At 35.8% G+C, this 24450-nt stretch overlaps 1 protein-coding gene across 6 annotated transcripts in view; it reads right to left on the bottom strand.

The window, feature by feature from the left end:
• Positions 1-1506: 1506 nt before the first annotated feature.
• Antp (homeobox protein H90) overlaps positions 1507-24450 on the bottom strand; it is a 109615-nt gene continuing 86671 nt past the window's right edge. For 5 of the 6 annotated variants that reach the window (XM_071775319.1, XM_071775321.1, XM_071775318.1 and 2 more), the window contains 2 exons: positions 16720-18125; positions 1507-9141 (listed from right to left, as the gene is read on the bottom strand). In XM_071775319.1, coding sequence (XP_071631420.1) covers positions 8888-9141; positions 16720-17530 — 1065 coding nt within the window. In that variant the 5' untranslated portion in view covers positions 17531-18125 and the 3' untranslated portion in view covers positions 1507-8887. The remainder of the gene's footprint in view (positions 9142-16719; positions 18126-24450) is intronic. The other variant, XM_071775322.1, reaches the window with a different exon arrangement.

Below are 24450 nucleotides of genomic sequence, written 5' to 3'. Positions count from 1 at the left end.
GCCGGGGTCTCTACTCCGCCGACTCCTCGCTCTCTCGCCATCCTCGGCTATCTCACTCCCTCCGCGTTCGTCCTGCCTACGGATTCCTTCCTCGTCCTCGCCTCGAAATGCATTTGCAACGTGGATGCACCTGCAACAACCGAATTGGCAAAGGTCACCGTGCGCTCCGTTGCCGTTGCTTTAAATCGTATAAATACGCGCGATCGCCGCGATCCACTATACAGATTACAGATATACTCACTTGACGATGAATTCTTCTGCTTCTCTATCTCGCATGACCCAGATTCGGCGTCACCCAGTTCCGGAAGTGCGATAGCATTACGGCACTTCCGCCAATTATACTCACCTTTCGTCGCGTCAACAGATGCGACAGATAACATCGTGTCAATTCATCGATCTCTTTACAGCAAGATTTTAATTAGCGGATATATTAATGTAATCGCTCGATTTATATTTAATGTCTCTATAATCACACAAAATATTAATAAAGTAATATAAAAAATATGCTTGGGATATTAGTCGATTATGCGTTGACAAAATGCGTATGTACAAATTAATCAAGTTAGACATGGTTTAGATTTCTCAAGTAAGAAACATCTAAATTGCTTTTGCTACTGTTTCGTACATGATCTAAATATATATATTAGAAGAAAAACAATAAATCAATTTCTTTATACTAGTTGATTCTAATCACACTTATAAAGTGATCATTTTACATATTCTATCCTAATATGATATTGCAATCGAAATCATTGTGTCAATTGCATAATTTGATTTCAAATTAACGGGTATGCTTTGGCAAACGGAAAAGACATTTAGAAGCTAATCTTCGTGGTATTAAAAATAAAAAAAAAAACAGAAAATTTCAAGCATGAATAATCGAAAAGGGGCGAGATAAAACTCGCGATATCTGAAATTGAATCTGATATTGACACTTGAGGCATGCCGGACTGCACGTGGACACGTGGAACGAAGACGTCTGTCCGTCGTGGAAGAATGGTTGCAGCTGCACTCGGTCGAGATGTCGAAATCCAATATCGCAAATCCGAGCATACCTACCGTCTAGGCGAGCTAGGCATGGTGTGTTCGTTGCAGCGCAGGGGCGAACAGACAGAAATCCCAATAAATCATCCCGTCACGAGCCGTGAGCCAAGGCGGGGCCTCTTGCTTCGTATTAGCCAATAATAATCCTCTCCGAGGTGGAGGCCATCTTGGATTATACAATGGTTCCTTCCGCTGCAATTCGTATAAACGCAACCTCCGGGTATGCTGGACTACTCTCTCGAAAGGAAGCCAGTGGCGTACTAATCGCGATATCCTCGTACGAGTATAGAAATCATGATTTCACGCTGAGAATCTGAGAATCCGACTGGGAATCTCGTCTCTACTCCCGCCGATTGACCGCCGCGAGATGTAGATTCTCGAATCTGCATAACGTCGTCGCGCGATGCGATGTAATGATAAGGGGGACACGACCGTTGTTTTTTTTTTACCACATCATCCTACTTCATATTCAACCACAATTTATTTCTCGTTTTCAAACACAGCTATTATAATTAATATAATAATAATTATTATTATTAATATGGACAGACTCTTATATAATATAATACAATACGGTTTAGACTCGTCGACATGATAGCATGTGTAATACTATTATATCCATCGTCTCGTCGTCTTCATCATTATACATAATACATATTTCACTCGCGTAAGACATCGTTTTACCATTGCAATCATCATCAACATCGTCACTGTCGTACTCTTTATGTATACATATAGTTTACATAATGCGAGACACTACAAAATAACTATATACGTTTGTTGTAGCTGTAATAATTATCGTATATATATTTATATTTAAATATATATATATTTATATATATAATTTATATGTATATATATTTATATATATAGATTCATTTTTATTTATATTTTTCTTCTTCGATTTATATCGTTCGATAAAGTAGGGTTGCCCACGTTTGTTTTTTTTTTCGGCTGCTAGGCACACCTGTACTTAAGTATTTCTTCCGCACAATCGTTGGAACGAATGCATTGTACCCGGTCTTTTGTAAATAGGCAATGTGTATATACTGTTTCTCGAATTTGTATTTATGTATCGTGTGTACGTGTATACGGTGTGCGTATATATAATATGTAGTAGAATATATGATACATATACACTTTGTGTTTTTTCGGTCTGGGCAATGCGTAACCATGGTGACTCAAGTGTGTAGCTGAGAGATAGCAAACCTAATCGCAGATCGTACGTCATGGTTCAGGAAAGCATGTTAACGCGAATTTTTATTTGGAACAGCGACACGTGACGCGTTCTCTCTACTTAAATAAATCGTGGCCTGTCTCCTAGATTGTTGACTCGCGTGTAGCGTATCCAGAACTTGCTCGTCGTCCTAGTAGGTCGATTCCCGGTAACCTTGGCACGGTTGTACCTTGTAAAAATCGCATAAGCATTCCGCGTGCGTAGACATTAAACATTGTTATACAACCAGAGATGCCAAGATTACTAGAGTTATTTAATTTTAAGGAGAAGTTAAAAACTGTAATACTGTTTTTTTTTTCGATTTAAATTATTTTAAAACATTTGAGAATCAGGTAATTAAAAATAGCGGTAAAATGAAGGATTTTCAGAGAAAATTTTGATAAAGAATTCTTTTATAATTAAAATCTGTAAAGTGCGACACACTGGAGAAACCATAAGTTCATCAGCGGACGACAACGTGGCGGTTATCGAAATATTGTCATCCTCTTACTCTAGTTATATTTTTCGTCGAGTCACTGAGTAATCGAGTTACCCGCGAAACTCAACTCATGTGAATATCGTTACTATATCGTATCAATAAATAGTGATTAATTAGACCTCTGCTACCGTTACTTTGTAAGGTTCTTTTTTTAATCTAGTAAACAGGTACCTACTTTACCTACGCGGTATCGTATACAGGGTCGCGGCTCGCGATTCGATACCGCGACGTCAGACGTCGCCTTTCACATTGCCCTGCCGATAATTTAAAAAAGAAAACTTTCATCTCCACATATATACTTTTCACATGACTAATTATATACAAATGCATCTTGTTTGTCTCTCGTGTCCACCGGGACGTCAAAATGAAAGTTTCATATATACGTATAGAGCAACTTCGGCAATTTTTATTGCTTGTATTTGGATGTCCATTCGATTTACAAACGAAAAGATCTTATAAATAAAGTTCCGAAGTCACTCTAAATTGAGTCTCAATCTGGTGAAAATTTTTTTTGGAATAATTAGCTAATTTGAATATTAATAACGCACAGTTAAATAATTATTCCTACTGATAAATAATTATATCGGCTTGGATGTCCTCTTGTTTTAGCGACTATTGTACACAATATTCTTGTCTCGCGTTACGGAGTCTATCAGTCTTCACATGGCGGAACTTATAATCGATGAGACCGCACATCTCACGAAACGTTCGAAATAGCAAAAAAATCGGAAATTTCTCGTGTATATAGTTATGGCAATCTCCTCTAGCTGCATTACATAAGCAATACATTTATAATGCCTTGATCGTTTTTTTTTACATTTACAAGTACGCATCGAAGTGTGATTCAGGGATCAAATGAAGCGAGTACAGTGAATGTATTAGTCAATTTAGTGCATTAAAAAATTCATGAAAAAGGTGAAACCAGTAAAATGTATTCCGTATTAACGTGTACTAATATATTTTAAGAGATTTGATATACCGAGATTTTATCTGTACCTTTGTCTCACGTGTTATGAAAACAATATTAACCAAATATTTTACAACCATGAATTTAAGTTCGATGGACGATGGAGCGAGGGACTTGATTATTTATACATTTTACGTATTTGGATCGAAATACGATACCTAGAAGGTATAGGAAATTATAATGACACTTTCCTGAAATGCGACAGGAAGTCAGGAACTCTTCGGCGCATACACGTACGAGGACGACGTTTTGTAGTTTGCTTATTCGATATTTGCATAATAAAAAATCAGATGAGATTAAAGAATCGAGATTGCAAAAAGAAAAAGAATCGAAATCTGAATGTGCGAAAACATGTTTTTGTGTCATTCCTTTTTTTAAACGTCGTTTCGTATTTACACACGTGTAATCCGATAAAAATGATTGGATATGCGAGAGTACATCAGCATAAGGATTTCGTAATCTCTACCGATCCACCAGTCATTTCGTAGAGATATACTCAAGGAAATGTTAGAAAGTGGTACATATACAAATACCTACAACTTTATCTAGTACATTATAAAAAATATTTATTGTATAATCAATTAAACAAACAGAAAGATCCACTTTGCGGTATATATAACATGTATCAATAAATATTACCGGACTAAACAATATTACGGTCTGAAAATTACTCGTTCATTGACAAGCATTACTTCGTCTTATATTTTTTCGTTTCTCTTTATTCTACTTATCTGGTAGCGTTTTTTTTTGCGGATAGCCTAGTTAGAAAGGATCGGACTTATGTACATTTTCTTTTTTGCAAGTGCCGCCGCTCTCTCGCGTATTGTGGACAATAATAAATAAAATTTTCATTGCGCGTTTCTCCCGTGGTGTACGCTTAATATGGCGGATGCCGTTTCTTTATTTAGACGAAAATCCAATTAAAAATTCACGACCGCCACCTCCACTCACTGCGACCGACACATACCCGTTTACTTAACGCTATTTCTTTATTTTTATGAGTTAAATTTTAGATGTTACTCTTATATCGAATACGGACTATCTTAGTGACATACCTCGTACGTACACACTGTTTGCATTTACGTTCAGTTTTACGTTCTACTTTTTTGCATACACTCACGGTACTTGGTTTAATTTACGTATATCTTGTAATTTAATGCGCATATATACGAGTAAAGATAAAATATATATTTTGCATTTTATTCCTCCCAGTTAATATTATGAATTTCCCTTCTCGCGTTATATATAATATATGTATATACTTTTAATCTATAAGTAATAGGTTCGCTATCCAATAGATACAAAAGTTTATTTTTCTTTAATTGCGTACGTATTCGCGGCGATCGCTCACCACAATTATTACTCGTACAGCACCGAGGTCCATCATATCTTTCTTTTAATTTTTATTTAAACATACTTTATTGCACTATTCAACTTTTGTACATATTACAATCGAATTAAATGCTTGCAAATAATTTTCGATTTGATAGATCGGTACTGTATCTCGAATTTAAACTTTAAACGTACATATACTACAATTTCGACAGATGTTAAAGCAACGCGTATATAAGTAAATCATAAGAATCTCATCTCGTAGATTATTATCGTTCTCTCTTTAGCAATTTACAAAGAAAAATAGATCGGTCTCTAGAAGTTGGATACATGAAATTTTCTTTTAGTCATAGCATTACAACAATTGATATCAAAGAATAAAGAGTTCTTCCTTATCAGAAATGGTAAGAAGCCTCGAATCTCGCGAACGGCGCATCCCCTTCTCTACCATTTAAATATTATAATTTAGTTAATATAGTTAAAACTACATGCAATTTGCTCGCAATAAAATATGTGAAAATCCATATAATATCGTACAAGGTTGCATGTGTGTCGTACGTTTGTATATAAATCATCATTCATCAATAATACAACTGTACATTTGTCGTACTTCAGAAGTAAAAAAAGATCTTGGTACAACTTACGATTAAAAAAAAAATCTGAAAAATAATAACCTCTATATATCCAAATTACATAAAACTGAATAACGAAACGAAAATGTAAAAGACGGATTCTTTCATAAGATCATGATTGGCTAATGGCTAGATTACACGGGCGATTCAAACACGCGCGATAGCGAGCGACCGCCGCGGATTTTCCGCAGATTTCACACAGTTCGTTGCTCCTCAAGGACAAAGAGTTTTACATAAATAAATTTCTCGAGAAGGAAAGGCTGGTCACACATTGCTCGATCGACGCACGAGCGCGAGCTGGACCATACGTTACGTATATCGATTACACGTTTTATGCCACTCTCTTCGCCTCTTTCTCTCATCTTTAATGAAGAGATGGTAAGGAGCCGAATTCTGCAGCGAGTTAGAAGATTGACCACCTCTACAGGCATTTTTCGATCGCTGTTCATAATTAGCACGCGGTTATTAATATCGTTTATTACGTATATCATTAATTATGGTGTATACAAGATATACACTAAATAATTATGTCGAATCTAAGTTTACAACACAGCACAAGAATTCACCGCGGCGGAATATATGGGCTCGCCTGGCTACAACGTGGCCGGGCTTTCCTGAATCTCCCGATACGGCATAATCGAATCAATTCATCGAACCAGATCAGATGATCGAGTTGACGAGTGCCCTGATACCGCTTGCCACACTTAACACACGCTTGTTTCAATATAAATGTACAAATTGGATTCTTGCTGATCCGATCATCTCTCACATATGAAGAGTGTCGTCATGTAAAAACTAAATAAAAAATACTAGAATTGTCATATAAATAGTAGTAGAAAATAATTTACAAAAGAAACACAATATCACTCACATTGTCAGTTAAGAAGACTAAAATAAAGATTGTTTGAATTCGTTTTGTACTATACAAAAAAAAATTGAAAAGCAGTATAATTGTTTGGAATGATAATGCAATTAAATTATTGTATGTACAATATATATTGTAATAAAAAAAAAGTTTCTTTTGGTTAAGTTAGCTCTAAGCCACTATTAAGGTGCCAAGCGGTTTCATGCCAAAAGCATCCTATTCCGAAAATACGCTATGTATTATAACACTTGGTAACTTGGCGTCATGTCGCGCGGAGCAAGAGCAAATTTTCGATAGCAAATAAACTAATGCAAATAAACTTTCGTTCTTTGAGTTATCTTCTTTCAATATTTACAGTAAAAAGAAGAATTGCAACGCTATTACGAGTATAACTATTGCATTTGCTCTTTTTAAAAAATTCTAAAGAAAATAATTTACTCGAGATCACATTACATGTCCAACATTGTAAAAGATATATTACGCTATATACATTATTTAATATAAAATTAAGATATTTTAAATATTATCAATAGATATTATCAAATATCTTAATATCAAATAATTGTTTTTTAAAATCATTTGAACTATTACAAGTACAAACGAAAAAGTTTCTTGATTCAAATAATAGATAATAATATAAAATACATTTCTTAAATACATTTCTAAATTATCGAAAATAACGTCAAAAAATTTGTAATTTGAACATCTTTTTCCAAGCGGACACGCTTTTTAACTAGGAAAGAACTGCTTATGTACATTATATACTCGTATTTTGAGCAATATGCGTGATAGGAACAAATTTTCCTAACTATCGGTCAACAAACGGGTAAGCTACAGTTTTATGCATTATCAACATAAAAATGTAAGCTTATGCCGTTGGTGTTCAAAACTTACTGTTCTTATCAAATGCACGACAATTCAACGAGAAACAAAGCAATTTAACCGATAATTGCATATCATTAGCAATCTTTATAGACTAACCTTGCGATGACGCTGATGAAGAACTGTCAAGTCCATTTGACTCTGCTCCGCCGAAGGGCGCTGTTTCTTTTTTCATATTCACTTTATCATTCAGCACTAGTCCGTCTCATTCACCGGTCGCCTTTTCCGCATACAGCATTTCAAAAACAACGCCATGACCTTTATATTTATACATCAAAATCCACTGATCTTCCATGGAATTAGTTTTGCACACACTTGTATCACTGTTCTCAGGATAAGACGTAAGACTTGGCGATTTTCCTCTTCCGCTTCCGCACTGCTCTTCCTGTCCACCTCCTGTATCCCGCCGTTACTCGAATCCTCTCTCGAATTTTATCAAAACACATTCTCAAAGATCACACTTGGCACGAATCATAAATATCCTCGTTAGAGCCACCGCGCGGTGGTTATTAAAGAAAGAAATCTATCTAAACAATCCTCTAACGACACTAAACCGCTTACCTATCGCTAAATACAGACGCGATGGACATCTTCGTACGGCTATTCTATTGATCGTTCTACAATTCTACTTTACGATGTAAGAGAATAAATAATAAAATGCTCTCCTAAGATTTCAACACGATCTCTTTTTTTTTCTACCATACTCGCAATTAGATTCGCGCATATCATTCTTTCTCAGCAGATTTAACTCTTAATTTAACTCTATCATTCTGAACCATGTCTTCTACATGCGTTAGTAAAGACCAACCGGTCATCGGTCACTCGTTTCCACGATTTCACATTAAACATACATCTTTATCCATATATATATGTATGTACACATATATATGTATATATGTATGTATGTATATATGTATATAGGCTATATATATTTATATAGCCTATATATATATATATATATATATATAGGGCTTTAGTATACAATAATCGATTAAATGTAATAGAGGTTGACGCGGTTCTGATTAGCATGTGATCCAGTTTTATTTACTCTTCTCGATCAATAACGATTGATCCACCTTATTCACGCACATTTCCGCAAATCCTCTACTGACTCGTTTGTGCGTCTTTGCTTCGTTTTGTTCTCTTCTTCTTGCTCCTTCTCGTTCCTTCACGTCTCTGGGTTTATCGTAAGTTCCCTTCTTATCGTCTATTCGTCATCGAGCGCTCTTACGGGTCCTTCTACAACTTTCTCGCCTTCATCATTATCTGCTTCGTTTTTGGTACAAGCAACATGATTAACACGACAAAATAAGCGTCATTGCTTAGAGGGATCATTTGGAGGTCATCGATGAGGATTGGGGTTTTGGGTGGGGAGGAGGTAGTGCTGGAAACAAGGTATTAACGACCCTGAGAGAGGTGGAAAGGAAGTTCCACTCCTCGGAGAGCTCTTTTAACCCTGCGGCGACGTCTGCGGCGAGATTTCAGTGTCGCCATCGCCCGAGCCCGGCTCGCCTTTCGTCTTGTTCTCTTTCTTCCACTTCATCCGTCTGTTTTGAAACCAGATCTTTATCTGCCGTTCCGTCAGACATAGCGCGTGTGCGATCTCGATGCGTCGCCGCCTAGTAAGATATCGGTTGAAGTGAAACTCTTTCTCCAATTCTAACGTTTGGTATCGTGTATAGGTCTGTCGACCCCGTTTCCTTTCTGAAACAAAAAAATTAAAATCTCAAATTAATATAAATTGTTACATGTTCTAAAATTATGTTATATACATATACATAAGAAAAAAAAGTTGAAATAGCCATATATTATATACAAGATGTTTTAAATATCGAGTACATTATAAAATGTTGGAGTACATTCTTTGACGAATGGCGGTTGCGCTTATACATAAACAAAGTACAGCTATAAGGATAAAACACGCGGATACTTGGGCCATCTTATCTTTACAGCTATACAGACAGCTAGTTAGGTAACATATTTAATAAATACCACAGCCTATGATCGGCTTAACTGGCCGGTAGAGGTTTTTGTAAACTTTAACGAAATGAAAATACCGTCGCGACTGAAAAAAACAAAACTCGGTATCGTAAATGCAGTTCCGCATATGATAGATACCTTAGCGATATCCGCGATATGATCTGCGGTCGGTGCGCGGTACACGAATCGCGAACAAGAATATTAATTATGGTTGCCAAGAGAGCGAGAGAGGCTGAAAAGACGGAGGAAGATACTAAGGAGACAGAGCGAGTTGACTCTGTGTGAGAAGTCTCGCAACTTTACAAGGTATAAACCTCAAAGGGTTTGGTTCGGTTAACCCGCCATACGAGTGTGAGAGAGAGCAAAACGAGAATGCTTCAGAATGGTATGAGGGAGGGAAGAAGGAAGAAGAGGCGTAGGGATGAGAACTGGAAAGTAAGGAGGGGAGAGGTAAAGAAGGAGAAGAAGAAGAAGAAGAAAACTCCTTGGCGAGCATTCGAGGCAAACGCCGCCCGTCGCGCTGTCGGCCGATGAAGATGGATGGCGGTTCTGCTCCGGAGAGAGATGGAGAGATCGCGTAGGTTCCTGAACCGTTCGACTAGACGAAGAGGACGAGATACGGAGAAAGAGAAAAAAAAGCACGCGTTAGAGGAAGAGAGGGACAGAGAAGGGAGGATAGAGAAAGTTGGGAACATGCCCTCTTATTCTCTCCCTTGGGCTACGCTCTCAAATTAACAACATACCAATCTCTAGCGCTCTCTTATAAGCTTTAACGATTTAGGCAACTTCCTTGGCTCTCTTTCTCTCAGGCGTTTTAAGTAAAATAGCCATTTACTGTTCTACCAAAAATGTAATAAATATTATAAAAAAGTAATTATATCGATCGTCGCATAAATAGATATAAAGTATGATAACAAAGTTTTCATAAATGCTTTTATCGAATCGTACACTACATGAGCAAAATATCATAATTGACTGTCAAGCGTACTGTCGACCGTTCTATGAAAGCTTGCATCCTATTAATATTCATTCGTCACACCGTTAATGAAGATCATGTTCTAGATCTAACGATAGATCATCAAAGCGTCGGAGAAATACGTGGAACATGTTGAAGCTCTATAACACTCGGAAAATTCCGATCTATAAACTTATATTTAAGTAATTTTATTTATAGTATTTTATTCTATACTCTGCAAATAAGTAAATCGTATTCGAAATCGAAGTTTATATGTGATTAAAATTTTAACTGACTAGCAATATTAAGACGTAGCAACTGTAATCGTATACGTAATTTTTAAAATGCTAACAAAATTCCAGGCAATATTTTTATATAAAAATTATATATTCATCTAAAATACATCTACGACCACTTTAAATAAAGATAATCCTGAGCTGATGCAGCGTAATAATCAGGTTTGTTTCAAAAGGTCACTTCGCCCATAAATCCTCTCATGCCACTAGATGTTGCAGAGCAAAGAAATGAATTATTAAACGCTGCATCGAGACGAGTCTGTATTATTTATGAGCTAAAAACCTATAAAGTTTCCGAGCCGATTTGATCATTGAAAACTAAAATCTCGATTAGATGTATCCGGCTATGAGAATTAGACGGCAGACAATGGTACGTGAGTTGAGTGGGGTTAATTAAAGGGACAGCAATATTTTGTGTTCTCAGACGTATGTACCAATATGATTACACGCTTTTATAAGATATAACATAAAAAGAATCAAACTAATATTGTATATCGCGAAATCGAAAAAAATATTCTTAACAGATTCTACAATAAAAATATATTCTGAAAAGTGTTAAATTCTAAACTTTAAATGTCAAAACCTAATTTTTTTTAAAATTTAAATATAAAAAACCAGTTTTTACTTTTGAATTCGACGTTATTATATATTCTCGCATTATATAACTTATTATGTTATTGTGATTTCATTGATATTTCATATTTCTAATTGTAAGATACTGCGTGACACATACACGCAAGCACGCGTACGCGCGCATGGAAAGAAGTCCTGTAGTAAGAAAGTCATACCGATGGCCTAAGCTTGCGCCGAACCGGCGCGGCGTACCAACGCTTGCCACGCTGCTTTCGCGGACGGAGGTGACTTTAAACGCGGAGCAATAAATTAACGGCGTTGGGTTACGCAAGGATCAAATGTCCCCTGGAGTATGCCCGGGAGATTTATGGGTCTGCCTTCACTGGCGCAGCATGAAGGAACGAAACAGAACAGAACGTACACAACCGTGCGGCTTATTATAGGCTAGTTGCTCCGCATCTCCGCGTCCCCTCCTGCCTGACTAGTCTTTCAGGCCCGCCGCAGGATACACGCAGGACTTTTCAGATTAACAGCTAGCCGGATGTTGTAACCCGCTAATAAGGTGCGGCCACCACTCGCTGCCCAATTAAGCTAAGCTTTACGTAGGCACTATAAGGCCAGACCTTGAAACGTTCTTCGATTAGATATCTTAGAAGTACCATTAATTTTAGCATTCCCTCGCTAATCAACCTTGGATTGTATTTATATCGTTGATGGACATTAATATTAATTGTGCGAAATTGTTCGGATCATAACTATATATAAAATATTTTCTTGAATAAACATCCAGATGCAACAAAGTCGACGATTGAAATTCCGTTTGTTATGTGACAATTTTTAATAATATACAACTAAAAACTTTCTTTTCAAATGTTAAGGTGTCTTGAATATACACTTCTTGAAAAGCATATTCTTTGAAATACATATTCTTTGAAATAATTTCTATACAAAAATAATGTAGAGAAATAAATAGTAATAATAAAAAATGATACGAAACTGTTCTAATTTTGTCATGTATTTTAGGTCAGACAATTTATCTTCTTTTTTAGTAGCATCCTTACAAATTTGCAAACAATCCTTATAAAATGAGTTAAATCCTAAAATATTAATATTGTATTTTACCATGTCTTTCAATGTGCAATTATTTATTTAATAAAATTATAATTTCAATTTAAAATTAGAGCAATTTAAATGTTTTATATAGTTTAATCAATTGTAAGATTGATTAAATTCTACAGAAGTCAGTGAAAGAGAAAAATATATTAGACCGCTACATTCATAGAGGGAATTCAGAAACCCTCAAGAAGACCAGAGTATCCGATAGGCGGTTTTTCCTCCTTTGCTTTCGCTTTCCTCTTTTTTATCTTCCGGGCAGACGAGCAGACAGGCGGACAAGAAGATGGAGTCTGAAAGAGCCCCGAGGTAGAAGGTCGAGATAATGAGCAGCGAGAACAGCTCGCTGCGACATATGCATCTTTACGGTATCACTCAGAGCATTAAAATTTACTTTTTCTTGCACCTGCTACTCTAGATGCGAACAATATGGCTGTCCCATAAAACTTGCGATTAAATTCTAAAGTCTATTCGACAAATAGAAATTTTTATTTTATACAAGGGCCTAAATTGATTGTTGGATACGAATATACGTAAACGAATAAATCAACTCGTGTGCAATTAAATAGAGGCAGTTTTGTCTTTCGAGGGTTGAATTTTAGCCAAATATCGAATAGGAAATTAAACCACGACCTCCATATCGTTCACAATTGCCTCCATGGCGGAGCTCCAAAAGAAAACGGTCCCAGGATTTCTGTGGATTCATTCATCATCATCATCCGTCCCTTCCACCTCCTCCTACTGCCTCTATTTCTCTCTCTCTCTCTCTCTCTCTCCCTCTTTCTCTTACACTCGTATGTACACATATGAGTGCATACATATACACACGCATATCCTCTCTTCTTTCTTTTTTTAGCTCCTCCTTTCCTGCCCCTTTTGAACTCCATCGCTTTTCGAATATCTCATGAAGCCGCCATCATTATGGCCACCAATCTGTTGAGCGGCTAGTTGGATTATAATAAAATGCATATCGGATTTGGAATGCTGATTTTTCTTACTTGTCCTATCCACTGATTTACTTTTTAAATAACGACTACAAATTTTACTTATATTTGATGCATCGAATACCGTTTTTGCTTTAAATATTTAGTAAAATTGTATTACATGACTTCGAATTTGTAACTGTAGTAAATAAAATATTATGTTAACATAAAATATTTTTATATGTTAGTATCTCATGCGTAATATTTTATTCGATATTATCACAATACATCTTTCCTGACCAATAGAAAAGTGTATAACAGGAAAAAGAAAGAAGTACGTTTTACAGTGTTAAATTCCGTTCGTTTAATTAAATTGTTTTTTATTTCCTTTTGTCAATAACATATGTTTCGTATCGCGAAAATTTATTTGTAGCATGTATGTTCTAAACTTCTCAGGATACACATTACATAAGGAATGTAATATATGAGCGTGCACGCACGTATGCAATAACGGAAGCTTTGTAACTGTATCACACCATGCTTATTTGCCGATTGAGAATATATGAGGGGGAAAGGAGTGGAGATGTCATAAATCTTTTTACAGAGGGTCGCAATTATCTCATGCATTAAAAGCATCGGTGGTCGGTCTCCTTTTCTCGAATCAACACTTGGGATCAGAATGCCAAATATTGAACGGTGGTGTTGCAAATACGTTGTGTTATCCAATATGAAAAAGATTTATGTTGAGATTTTCGAATGTTATCAAATTGACACATGGCAATATTTTTGTTTGTCTTTCAATATGAGAACTATTTAAAATTTGTTTAACTGCATTAGAATAATAAAATTTTCTTTGCGTCATGACTCTGTGACAAAATTCTGATATAAACATATTCTAACGGAAAAATGCGAAGAAATGAGAATTCTTATTGTGCCATGCATATTTATAACAGTGTCTCTTGAAATCTTGGCATTAACCAAGGAATCTATATGTACTTGCACATCTTTGCTTTGTAGTGCAACTAACTATGCCAGAATTTCTCGACTTGTGTAACGCGTCCCACAAAAGATACCAAGAAACCTCGGCAATTTCACTACACAAATACTTCAACAGTACCCATAAAAGAGAACTATACATAATTCACGAAAGTCTGAGTGTATTTAATTCCAATTCGTAACACACGATGTAAAAAAGCAGAATACGTGTAGTGTAATAAAATTAGTTTGATATGAGAAACTCTATCGAACTTGTATGAATTTAAAATTTTACAACAAAACATAAAAATAAAGATAAACACGAAGTAAAAAAATCTTCAAAATTATCAAAAATAGTAATATAATACATTTTAAATAGAAATAAGATAAAATAAAATAATTTCAAAATAATTAATTTTAATTTTTGAAAAATAATGTTCTTATTTCTCTTTTAAAATCTTTTACTTTCTTATTAAAATATTGCGGTGTAGGTGACTTCTATATTTTTGTACAAAGATGTTAAAATTCTTATAATAAAATGGACAAAATTAGGTTTATAAGGGCAATAAGGGAATAAGACGAAACATTCTTAAACGTGCCGACATCTATGAGCACATTCAGGGACTTGAGCCATTTTCTTCGTTTAACAGGCAGTAAACTACAAGCCCCAGCGTCGTCATAAGCGTAGTATTTATCGGCCAGTCCTGAAGCAGATCTGCTTCTGAACTTAACCGAAAGATGGTACGAGCAATCATTAATGGAAAAAATACGTATAAGCACTAAAAAAATTGAATATTTCTTATTTTGATGATTTAATTAATATGTACCAAAGTTGTGAAAATAATATCACATTTTTGTGTATTGCAAAAAAGCTTATCGAAAAGTTGCAATCTTTTTATAATTATAGTTATACTAAAATTATATTATAAAATAAAAAAATATATAAAAAAGCACAATTATATATCTAAAAACGTATAGAAACTAATTTAAAATAGTTTTAATTAAAATGGTTTTCTTAACACGTTTCAAAAATATATGTACGTACAACAGAAAAGTCGTAATATATAAAAAAGAGAAAATATAAGGTATTTTAAATATTTAGATATTGGCACATACCTTTGATTGTTTTCTATTGTTTTCGAAACATAATTTTATAAATATTGTATCACAAAAAAAATTAATCGTGTCACTCATATACTCTCCACTGACTTTACATTCGAAGAAAGATATATAGAGAAACTGCTTCCAGAAGAAACGACGAGTGACTGAAGAATATGAAAGTGAGAAGATACATAAGAGTGGTTCGCCAGAATTTTTTGTTTCAGACAGATGCTACCTTTGCAAAATTAGGTAATATGGGGATACCATTCTTTGATCGAGAGTGGGTCGAACTATACGTCAATAAAGAAACGGAGAAGTGAATGTGGAACGGTTGGCTTAGCAGGATTCCATAACTTATTCAATTGTGTGCATCCAAGATTTTTTCTACCTAAATGACGGTCTAGCCTTATTGTTATTCCTTTATGGCTATGCTATACAATGCCACAAATAGACATACCTCCGAAAAGTGTTGAATACCGTAAAAAATGCGAGAAGATTTGTCAAATCGTTCACGAATCTGATCGAAGCACATATTTAATTGCACATATAGAGCATTAGGTAGACATATACATAATAAGTATTTTTTTAACCAATTATAAATTCTTAAAAATATTAAATTTGTTATTCAAAAACGCGTGGTGTAAGAAAGAATACGACCAGTTGGACCCATGAGACAAATTACAACGGTTACAAATTAATAAAAATGTTGATAAATGTTAATAAAAACAAATGTATCGACTTTGAGACTTCAAGCGGCAGTCACATAAAAAAAGAACAATGCTTATTGTGACCTGATGAATGAGCGGTGAAACTAAGAGACAGACTAACAGGTCAACGCAATAAATAACTCCGATCGCGATGTATCTAGAGACGTTGTGCCAATCCTGAGCCAACGGCTACCGTACGGATTTGGCTTAGTTTTGTGCTCCGTTGCATAAATACAAAAGTTGGCTACTACCTGTTACCTGAGAAATTACTTACTAGAAACCTAGCTTTCTACGAGACTTTTGGTCACGCATCGAATAAAACGTTGATTTTATTCTTGAGAAAGTGAGGTCACGTTTTCTTATTCTACTAAATTTATAAAAATAAGTGCCGTGTGTAATACACTATTTTAACAAATTTTAGTATGTTACGTTAAAGCGAAATATATACCTATTATGTGCAATTTTCAGAACTAAAGTTTTAACAAATTATAAGACTGGTGAATTTAATTTATACTATAAAATGTTTTATCTTTTCGCAGTTGATATCATTGCACATATTAATTGCTCATTCGTAAACGTGAGTTGTGACAACGATTTCAAGTTTAAGAAAAGAAGGCGCATTATAATAATATGGCTTTTCTAAAAAATGTCTTACTTACCAAACTGGCTCCTCATCCAAGGATACAATGGGCTCGGTAAATTTGCAGTTGCCGCACCCTGAGGCGCGCCTTGCTGCTGTTGACTGAGCGACGATGCAACGACGCCTTGATGCTGCTGAGCTTGCTGCTGCTGTTGCGGGTGCATTCCACCTTGTCCCTGTTGCGACGTAGTTTGAGATTGCTGTTGCTGTTGGTACATCATATGTTGCTGCTGTGCCTGCAGATGCTGATGCTGCGATTGCTGCTGCGGATGCTGCGATTGCTGCGTCTGCATGTGTGGATGCTGGCTGTGCATTTGATGGTGCATCTGCGGTGTTTCGACGAGAGGTGGACTATCCGGTCCGTCGAGAACGCTGCCTTGATGATCGACAGCAGCCGCCTGAAGTTTGCAACTGGCATAGACGATGGGGGTGGACGGATGTCCGTTGGGGGTAGGTGTGTGTCCCATGTGACCCATACCGGTGTTCGGAGACGTCGACCTGTAACCGGCCATGCCGTCCATACTTCCGTGTTCCTGTTGATGCTGATAGTAGGCCGCGTTCCGCATGTCGATCCGATTGTACGGGGGAAACCTCGGATAAGGCATATCTTGCTGACCTCCCGTGGACCCTCCATAATGATGGCCGGATACTCCTTGACGTAACAAACTCGGGTCGCAGGGGTCACCGGTTTGCTGAGATTGTTGCTGGACCGATTGTGTCTGCTGAGGTACCTGTACGGCCGCACCGTAGTGCTGCTGATGCTGATGCGGGTGTTCCACCCCGCCATTTCGCAGGTCCGGGATATACGAATTCGCGAAGTACGAACTCATGCTACTGTCCCACCTGTCGCACCTGCTTATGTCACTTGTCTACGTTGCTGACTGACTTTCCTTTGGTTATCTTCAGCTGATCTACGATTCTTCTCTCTATCCTTTTATCTTCATAAATTTATTTTGTTTTGTACTCTTCCTGTGCGGACACACTGGCACGTCTTTACATAGATACAGATTTATCACTTCGAAATTGCATTTCTTCACGAATCTTTTTTACTTTTTCTCACTCGACCCTTGTCATCTCACGCACTCTTGAGCAGCACAAGCACACACACATATACATATATGTATATATACATATATATATATCAAATTACCATCATTTTGGATCACATGTACATCATTTGACTTTTTATCACACTGAGCTCACTACCGAAAGTGAATGAAATCATAAACTGGAGCACTACAGAACCTTTCTAATTTAGCAAGTGGAGAAAAGGGTGAGTATACCACACGTATACACAAGGTGGTAGCGGAAGATAGTAATCAAAGTCCTTCGTCTTCCCCGGGGTGACACCTTCGTTCAAAGCGCCAAGCCACTCCAGACCCGTTTCGTTCCCCTGTCCACCCTATGATCAAAATTATGCCGCACCTGTAACACAAAGAAAATTACGTGTTATATTACGTTACACATACAGGAAAGATAAGTTACATTAATTACGCTTGACTCACATGTAACATAACGTGAAGTACTTTAGTGTAAATAACAGTTATGTCAAATTATACTAAATTTACAATACTATTAAAAATGCTAATAAATTATTAAATAATAAAATAGCATTGGTGATAGTTCGCAATTACCATGAATCTCATAATCAGCAAGAAAATTTTAAAATAAATATCATTACTTGAATATTTTACGATATTTGAGCAAATAGCATCGCGGACGCAACTGAAACTTTGCATGATCCTTGTCAAGCGAACTGAATGAACTGAGCAAAGTTTAGCTCGTGAATGACAGAAGGCGAGTTACACATGTGCTCGTCACGGTGACGGCCATTGCACAGACGCCAAACTTATTACAGAGTTCTGTGGGCGGGCTAAGCGATCGTTAAATTTGGAAAAATTTCCAACCATTAGGCAGCGTGGCCACTTCCCACTGAAACCTTTCTTCCTCACATCAATCTCTTTTTCGGAAGCTTTGTAAAGGTTCCGATACGCACGTCGCATGAAATTAGTATAGTAGGTCACAGATCACTTATATCTAACTCTAACTCAATATGTATGTCAATTTAATCATAAATACAAAAGAAATATTTAAGAAACAAATAACAATAGCAATTAATTTAAATTTATCTAATTAATCTTCTTAAGAAAATATTTTTATTTAAACCAATTATAACACAATTTAATTTAAAAAAAAAATTTAATTTTTTTATAACTTCATATAGCTTCATGTTCACATAGACAAATTTAATTTAATTATTTAAACATTCTATAAACTTTACTGCATTTATTATACACATCACAAACTATCTTATTGTTAGTATTAAAAAAAGAATACTATGCTATTAATCTTTATTTAAAAATTACATAAAAGATATTATAAAATCTTACTTAATAGTAAAATCTCAATAGCAAAATATCAAAAAGAATAAAAAAATAAATACATAATATTTTATTAAATACATTCTGCAAGAATAAAAATATTTTTAAAAACTGTTCAAATAATATCGAATTAATAATGTTAAAATTAAACGATATAAATACAACGATTAATAATGTATGACTGATTTTATTTTTTACTTATACATATATTATACCTACATGTATAAATACTACATATGTAAAAAATTTCGACTTGCATCAATTTTTTAAGCTTCGCAAAAAATTAAAATAAGATTAATATTCTAAATAATCTAAATTCAATATTTTTTCTTATTTTAATTTAAAAAAACATTAATTGCGTGTAGTAGAGATGTCACTATTATTAATAAAACAATACATTGCTTTTTTATCGACTGAAATGCGAGGGATTTTTGCCTTTTATGAGAACATATGTTGATCTGGAGGTTCAAGATCGAAACCTTCTATACCGACCCTATCCGATATATCCCAACACAATTAACTACAAGTAAAACTTACTTCAATTTTTGCAATTTTCTAATATTTTAGTTTCTTAAATTTCTTTTTTAAATTTCCATATTAGCTAAGTAAAAATAGAAAACTATAATTAAAGTTTCTAGTTAAAAAGAGTATCTATAAAACATTACATACCATTCCCTTAAAGTATAGGGGAACTTTAATTAAGTTAATTTTTTAAATATAAAGTAAGATAAAATTAAAAATATTAAATAGTTAATAAATGGTTAATAAAAAAAAAACAGTCCTTTAAAACCAATAATACATTTGGCATTTACATCGCGAAAAATTCGTCATTCGTCATTCGTCATTTCTCATTAGCGAAGAAATAAATGAAAATGTACATACACGTGAATGTACATATGGTATTGTTGCGGGTGAGGCATGACAGTATGGGTAGCGCTAAACACGGAGTTAGGAGCGCGTTTGAATGTGCAACGGGCAGCATAGCAGGGTAAAGGGTGCGAGAGAGGGTGAGAGGTGCAGCCCTTGGGAGTTTGCTGTACATGAGAACGGGTCGGACGCGGGACGATCGCGATTAACATTCCGGCCGCTAGCTTGCTGTTCGCGCGGCGCTTTCATTAATTCCAGCGTATTGATTCCACGGATTGATGAATGGCCGCCGATAGCGATTCCACGCGCTCGCCACCCCCTTCCCCAACGCCTCTCCTTCCTCGTCCCTCGCGTATAAATTCAACCTCTCGCAGGATTTGAACTCAATTCCCGCCCCGTAAATTCCCCTTTATGTATCCTCCTCTGAAGTGCAAGTATCTGAATCCTATTGACGTGGACGGCGTATTTTTGCAGCTTTGCACCCTCTTCCCCGCTCTCTTTAATTTAATAGCAGCGAAGTGTGCAGAATCAGTTATCTCGTTGCAGTTCATTCTCAAACTATTCTACGAATTTCAAAATTTTGTCAAATTGATTTAAATTCAGAATAAAACATAAGGAAGGGAGATAATGTCATGCTATTTGTAGAACAGTTATTCTTCCTTTTAATGAGGTGTGACACATGATAATTGTGCCAAATCCGAGATACATACATATATCAGATAAGTATTTTAGGCCTCATTTAGTGGTGACATCGACCGGAAAGATCATAAACTAACTGATTATTTAAGGGTCTAAGAAGTGCATAATATTGTCGACAGATGGCGATAGTGATAGCACGGAAGAAGAGGAAAAAACGGGGTGGAGCATGTCTGACAGCTGGGTGGGTTCGGGGCCAAGGTGATTGAAAACAGGGTGGAGCGTCATGTGACGCCATGGTTGGATATGGAAGTGACGTCATATAACTACGATGGCCTCTAGTTAGCAAAATGGCCTCTGGATAGGAGTTTCTTTGTCCCAGTCTTTTATCTACTATATATCTCGACGTAATCGAGGAGAGAAAACGATTGAAATGCCGATTGCGTTCTATCAGTCGGTCCATCCCGGAAGAAACGAGTTGCATTCATTATGTTCACACTCTTTCGATTTTAAGAAGTAGCGAGAATAAATGTTGAAACATAAATAATAAATATATTGTATAATCGAATATAAAAAAAAGACAAAATTTAATACTTATTGTCGTTTCCCTATTAAGCCGGTATAAGAACAACAAAAAAGTGTTGAACGATCTGTTTATACGTGTATCATCGGTTGATGTAGATAAAACGGCCGGATAAAATAAACGACGTCGTTGCTGGCAGCCGTATCCCTAAAGATTGAGCCATAAATGGCACTTGGATTTGACAGTTATGGAACTCGTAGCTCGTGTCGGTCGTCCGCACCTCGTAAAACAGTCATAAACTAAACGCGTTGTAAACTGAACGTTGTATTTCTGATGCCACGTACAGCAGCGGAGTTATATTAAAAAGTTACGAGCTCCTGACCTTGTACTATGTAACACTTAGTGCGTGTAAGGTGGCAGCTCTTCTCACGCTCCTCTCAGATGTTCAGACGCTTAAGTGGCATACGATATTTTGAGAAGCAAAAAGATAAATAAAAATTGATGCACATTTAATGTAAAACATATAAAATTAGAGGTGTAACATGGCAATCAACAAGTAATATATGATTAACAATAGCCACTGTTATAAATCATTAAGATCAACTTATATTTTAGCTAATATCACGATTATTTTTTATTCTACAAATAATATGTTAATATGGTGATTGACTATACTTTCACAATATGGCCCACACACTACAAGCAATTACATAAAATGGGCGCGAAGCGGAGCAGTAATAGCTATCATTATATATAACATATAATTTGGAACAAGAGAAGAAAAAAGAGCTAACTCCTAAAGAAATAAGACGATTCATGCAAGGTTATTAAATAGAAACCGATATAAATTCGTGAAATATCGTGATTTCGGGATACTTTATGTTATGTAAAATGATCCACCCACAGAAATAGGATGACAACATTTTTTTAACTGTATATTATACCACAATCGAATTTATTATATGCATTCGATATTGCTGTCATATGATTTATTCGCTTCGGCGGAAGTTCTCGGACATTAAACCTGTCTGGGCTAGCGACCATTGTACAATGAATTTACATTTTAACGCGTTATTATACATATATCATAATTTTTAATAATGTTGAGAATTACGCATATAACAATGATAAAAGAACGATTTAATTAGATCGGTTAGCGTTTCGTTTCGTATTGTTCTAAAATGCAATATTAATATGCTATTAATTATATCAAATACAAATGAAGAATCCACAATTTCATTCTCGCCACACAAATCTCACGTTAAAACTGAATTTTATAAATCATCTAATAGCGTCGTTCTTTTCCTAACTATAATTAAATAATAAATGTGACATTTGCGTTCCGCGACATAAAAATTAAACATCGGAAATATAATACGTCAAATAATAACGCACAATGTGTGAAGATTGTAGAAGAAACATGCCGACAAACGGCCACGCTAGATTTAGCAAGAAATGCGATCACGACGGCGGAACACCTCGGAGATACCGTTACGCGCATTAGAGGATACTCGGTTGGCGGGAGGTCGAGACGGCATTAAAAGGTGTTCGCGATCAAGGATTCCGGCACACGTACACCATATACATATACCCGGGCGACATCGGTATCCTGATTCTTAACGTTATGCCGTACGCGACGCGTATGCGTGCTTCCGCGATCGTGTGCGTAAGGACAGTGTAACGATAAACACACGGGCCACGCGCGTCACGTGCGTGCATGTATGTGTATACGTATGTGTTTGTGTAGGTATGCGAGCGGATCAGTCGAATGCTAACACGCATGTGCGATTAGCATAATCGAGTCGGGCTGCAGGGAACCAGTTTGCAAGGCCACTGAAAAGCCGGCCGGTCGGCCGGCGGCCGATCGTTCGATCGTTTATGCCGTTCTCTGTCTCTACCGGCGCGGCGAGCGCGCGATCCATCCGTAACACCGATAACGTCAGCTGAACGCGAGAGCGAGGATGGTGACAATGCATCGTTCACTACGGATTCCAGCTGTGCGCGGGTGTTACGTGAGCTTTCTCTCGAATTACGAGACTTCGATAAGAACCCGACCCCATATAACTGCCATTTAATATCGCATAACGGCTATCTGCGTACGTAAATGAATGTAATTTAAATGTTACTATCGCGAAATTTTGATGAGTGACGAAAAATCGTGACAATAATATCTGCGTACGTAAATAAATGTAATTTAAATGTTATACTATCCCGAAATTCTGATAAGTGACGAAAAATCGTGACAATAATATTATTCAATAAAGGTTCTAAAAAAAAGATATCTTCCCAAAATATAAAATCGTGTGATTCGTTAAAATAATTGATAACTTAATTACCACGAATACAAAATAAAATGGCGGAATACAATTACCTATTAAAATTTGATGAAAATTATTTTGTAATATCGTATATCGTTATACAATATATCAATTATACAATAAATATAAATCGTTATAATTGGTCTGGATTTTATTAATTAATCTTAAATGCAAATAAAAATTAATTTTTGGCTTTTTAATATAAAAATGTAAAAGAACTATAATAAGAAAATAAGAAAACAAGCATTAAAAACTTCAAAGCATGTATCTTTTTCCAATAAAGTCCATGTCTATTTCGGATTTAAGTAAAGGCCTTGGCACATTAGTAAAACTTAAGCAGGAAGCAAATCAGTCAATCAAGTCAAAACCTTAAGGCATAACGTAAACAGTAGCAAATCCAAACTGTCGATTTTCTTACAGCTAACGTTTTACCTACTGCCTAAATTTTTCTATGTGCCAAGGCCCTAATGGAACAAAGAGAATCTTTTAGTTGACAACCGTTTACATGCACCCATTAGTAATGACAACAGCTAATTGAGCATACATATAGATGTAAGAAACACATGTTCGTGTCGACGATTTGTCTATTCAAATTTCGTGTGGGAAAAGTGTGTGGTATAAGTTACAGAAGCATTCGTCACATTTTCAACGGTCAAAACATCGTATTCTTGTACCCATTATAATGCCGAAACAGAGATACGTTCATGTACGAACAAAAGACCACTCCCGGTTTAAAGAGTTAAACGCGGTAGCATGGCACGCGTGTTAAAAAGTGTCGACTGTGAACACTGTAGGTAATTTTGGTCAACACTTTACATTGCACTCACTGGTATGTATGTTGCGTGTATAGATCGCTTTGGAAATACATTTAAAGTAACGTTATTTACTTTAATCGCGCATTATTTGATGTATAGATATAATACGGCATACATATGTATACGCAATATTCTGCAGAATAAATATTTTCATTTTGTTGAAATTTTAATTTCCATATAAATATGTTCGTGTCGTTCACGTGATGTTGC

This window comes from Temnothorax longispinosus, chromosome 4 (genome assembly GCF_030848805.1).
Source record: "Temnothorax longispinosus isolate EJ_2023e chromosome 4, Tlon_JGU_v1, whole genome shotgun sequence".
Lineage (NCBI taxonomy): Eukaryota > Metazoa > Arthropoda > Insecta > Hymenoptera > Formicidae > Temnothorax > Temnothorax longispinosus.
Note: the sequence above shows the minus strand (reverse complement) of the source record. Positions and strands in the feature narration are given on the sequence as shown.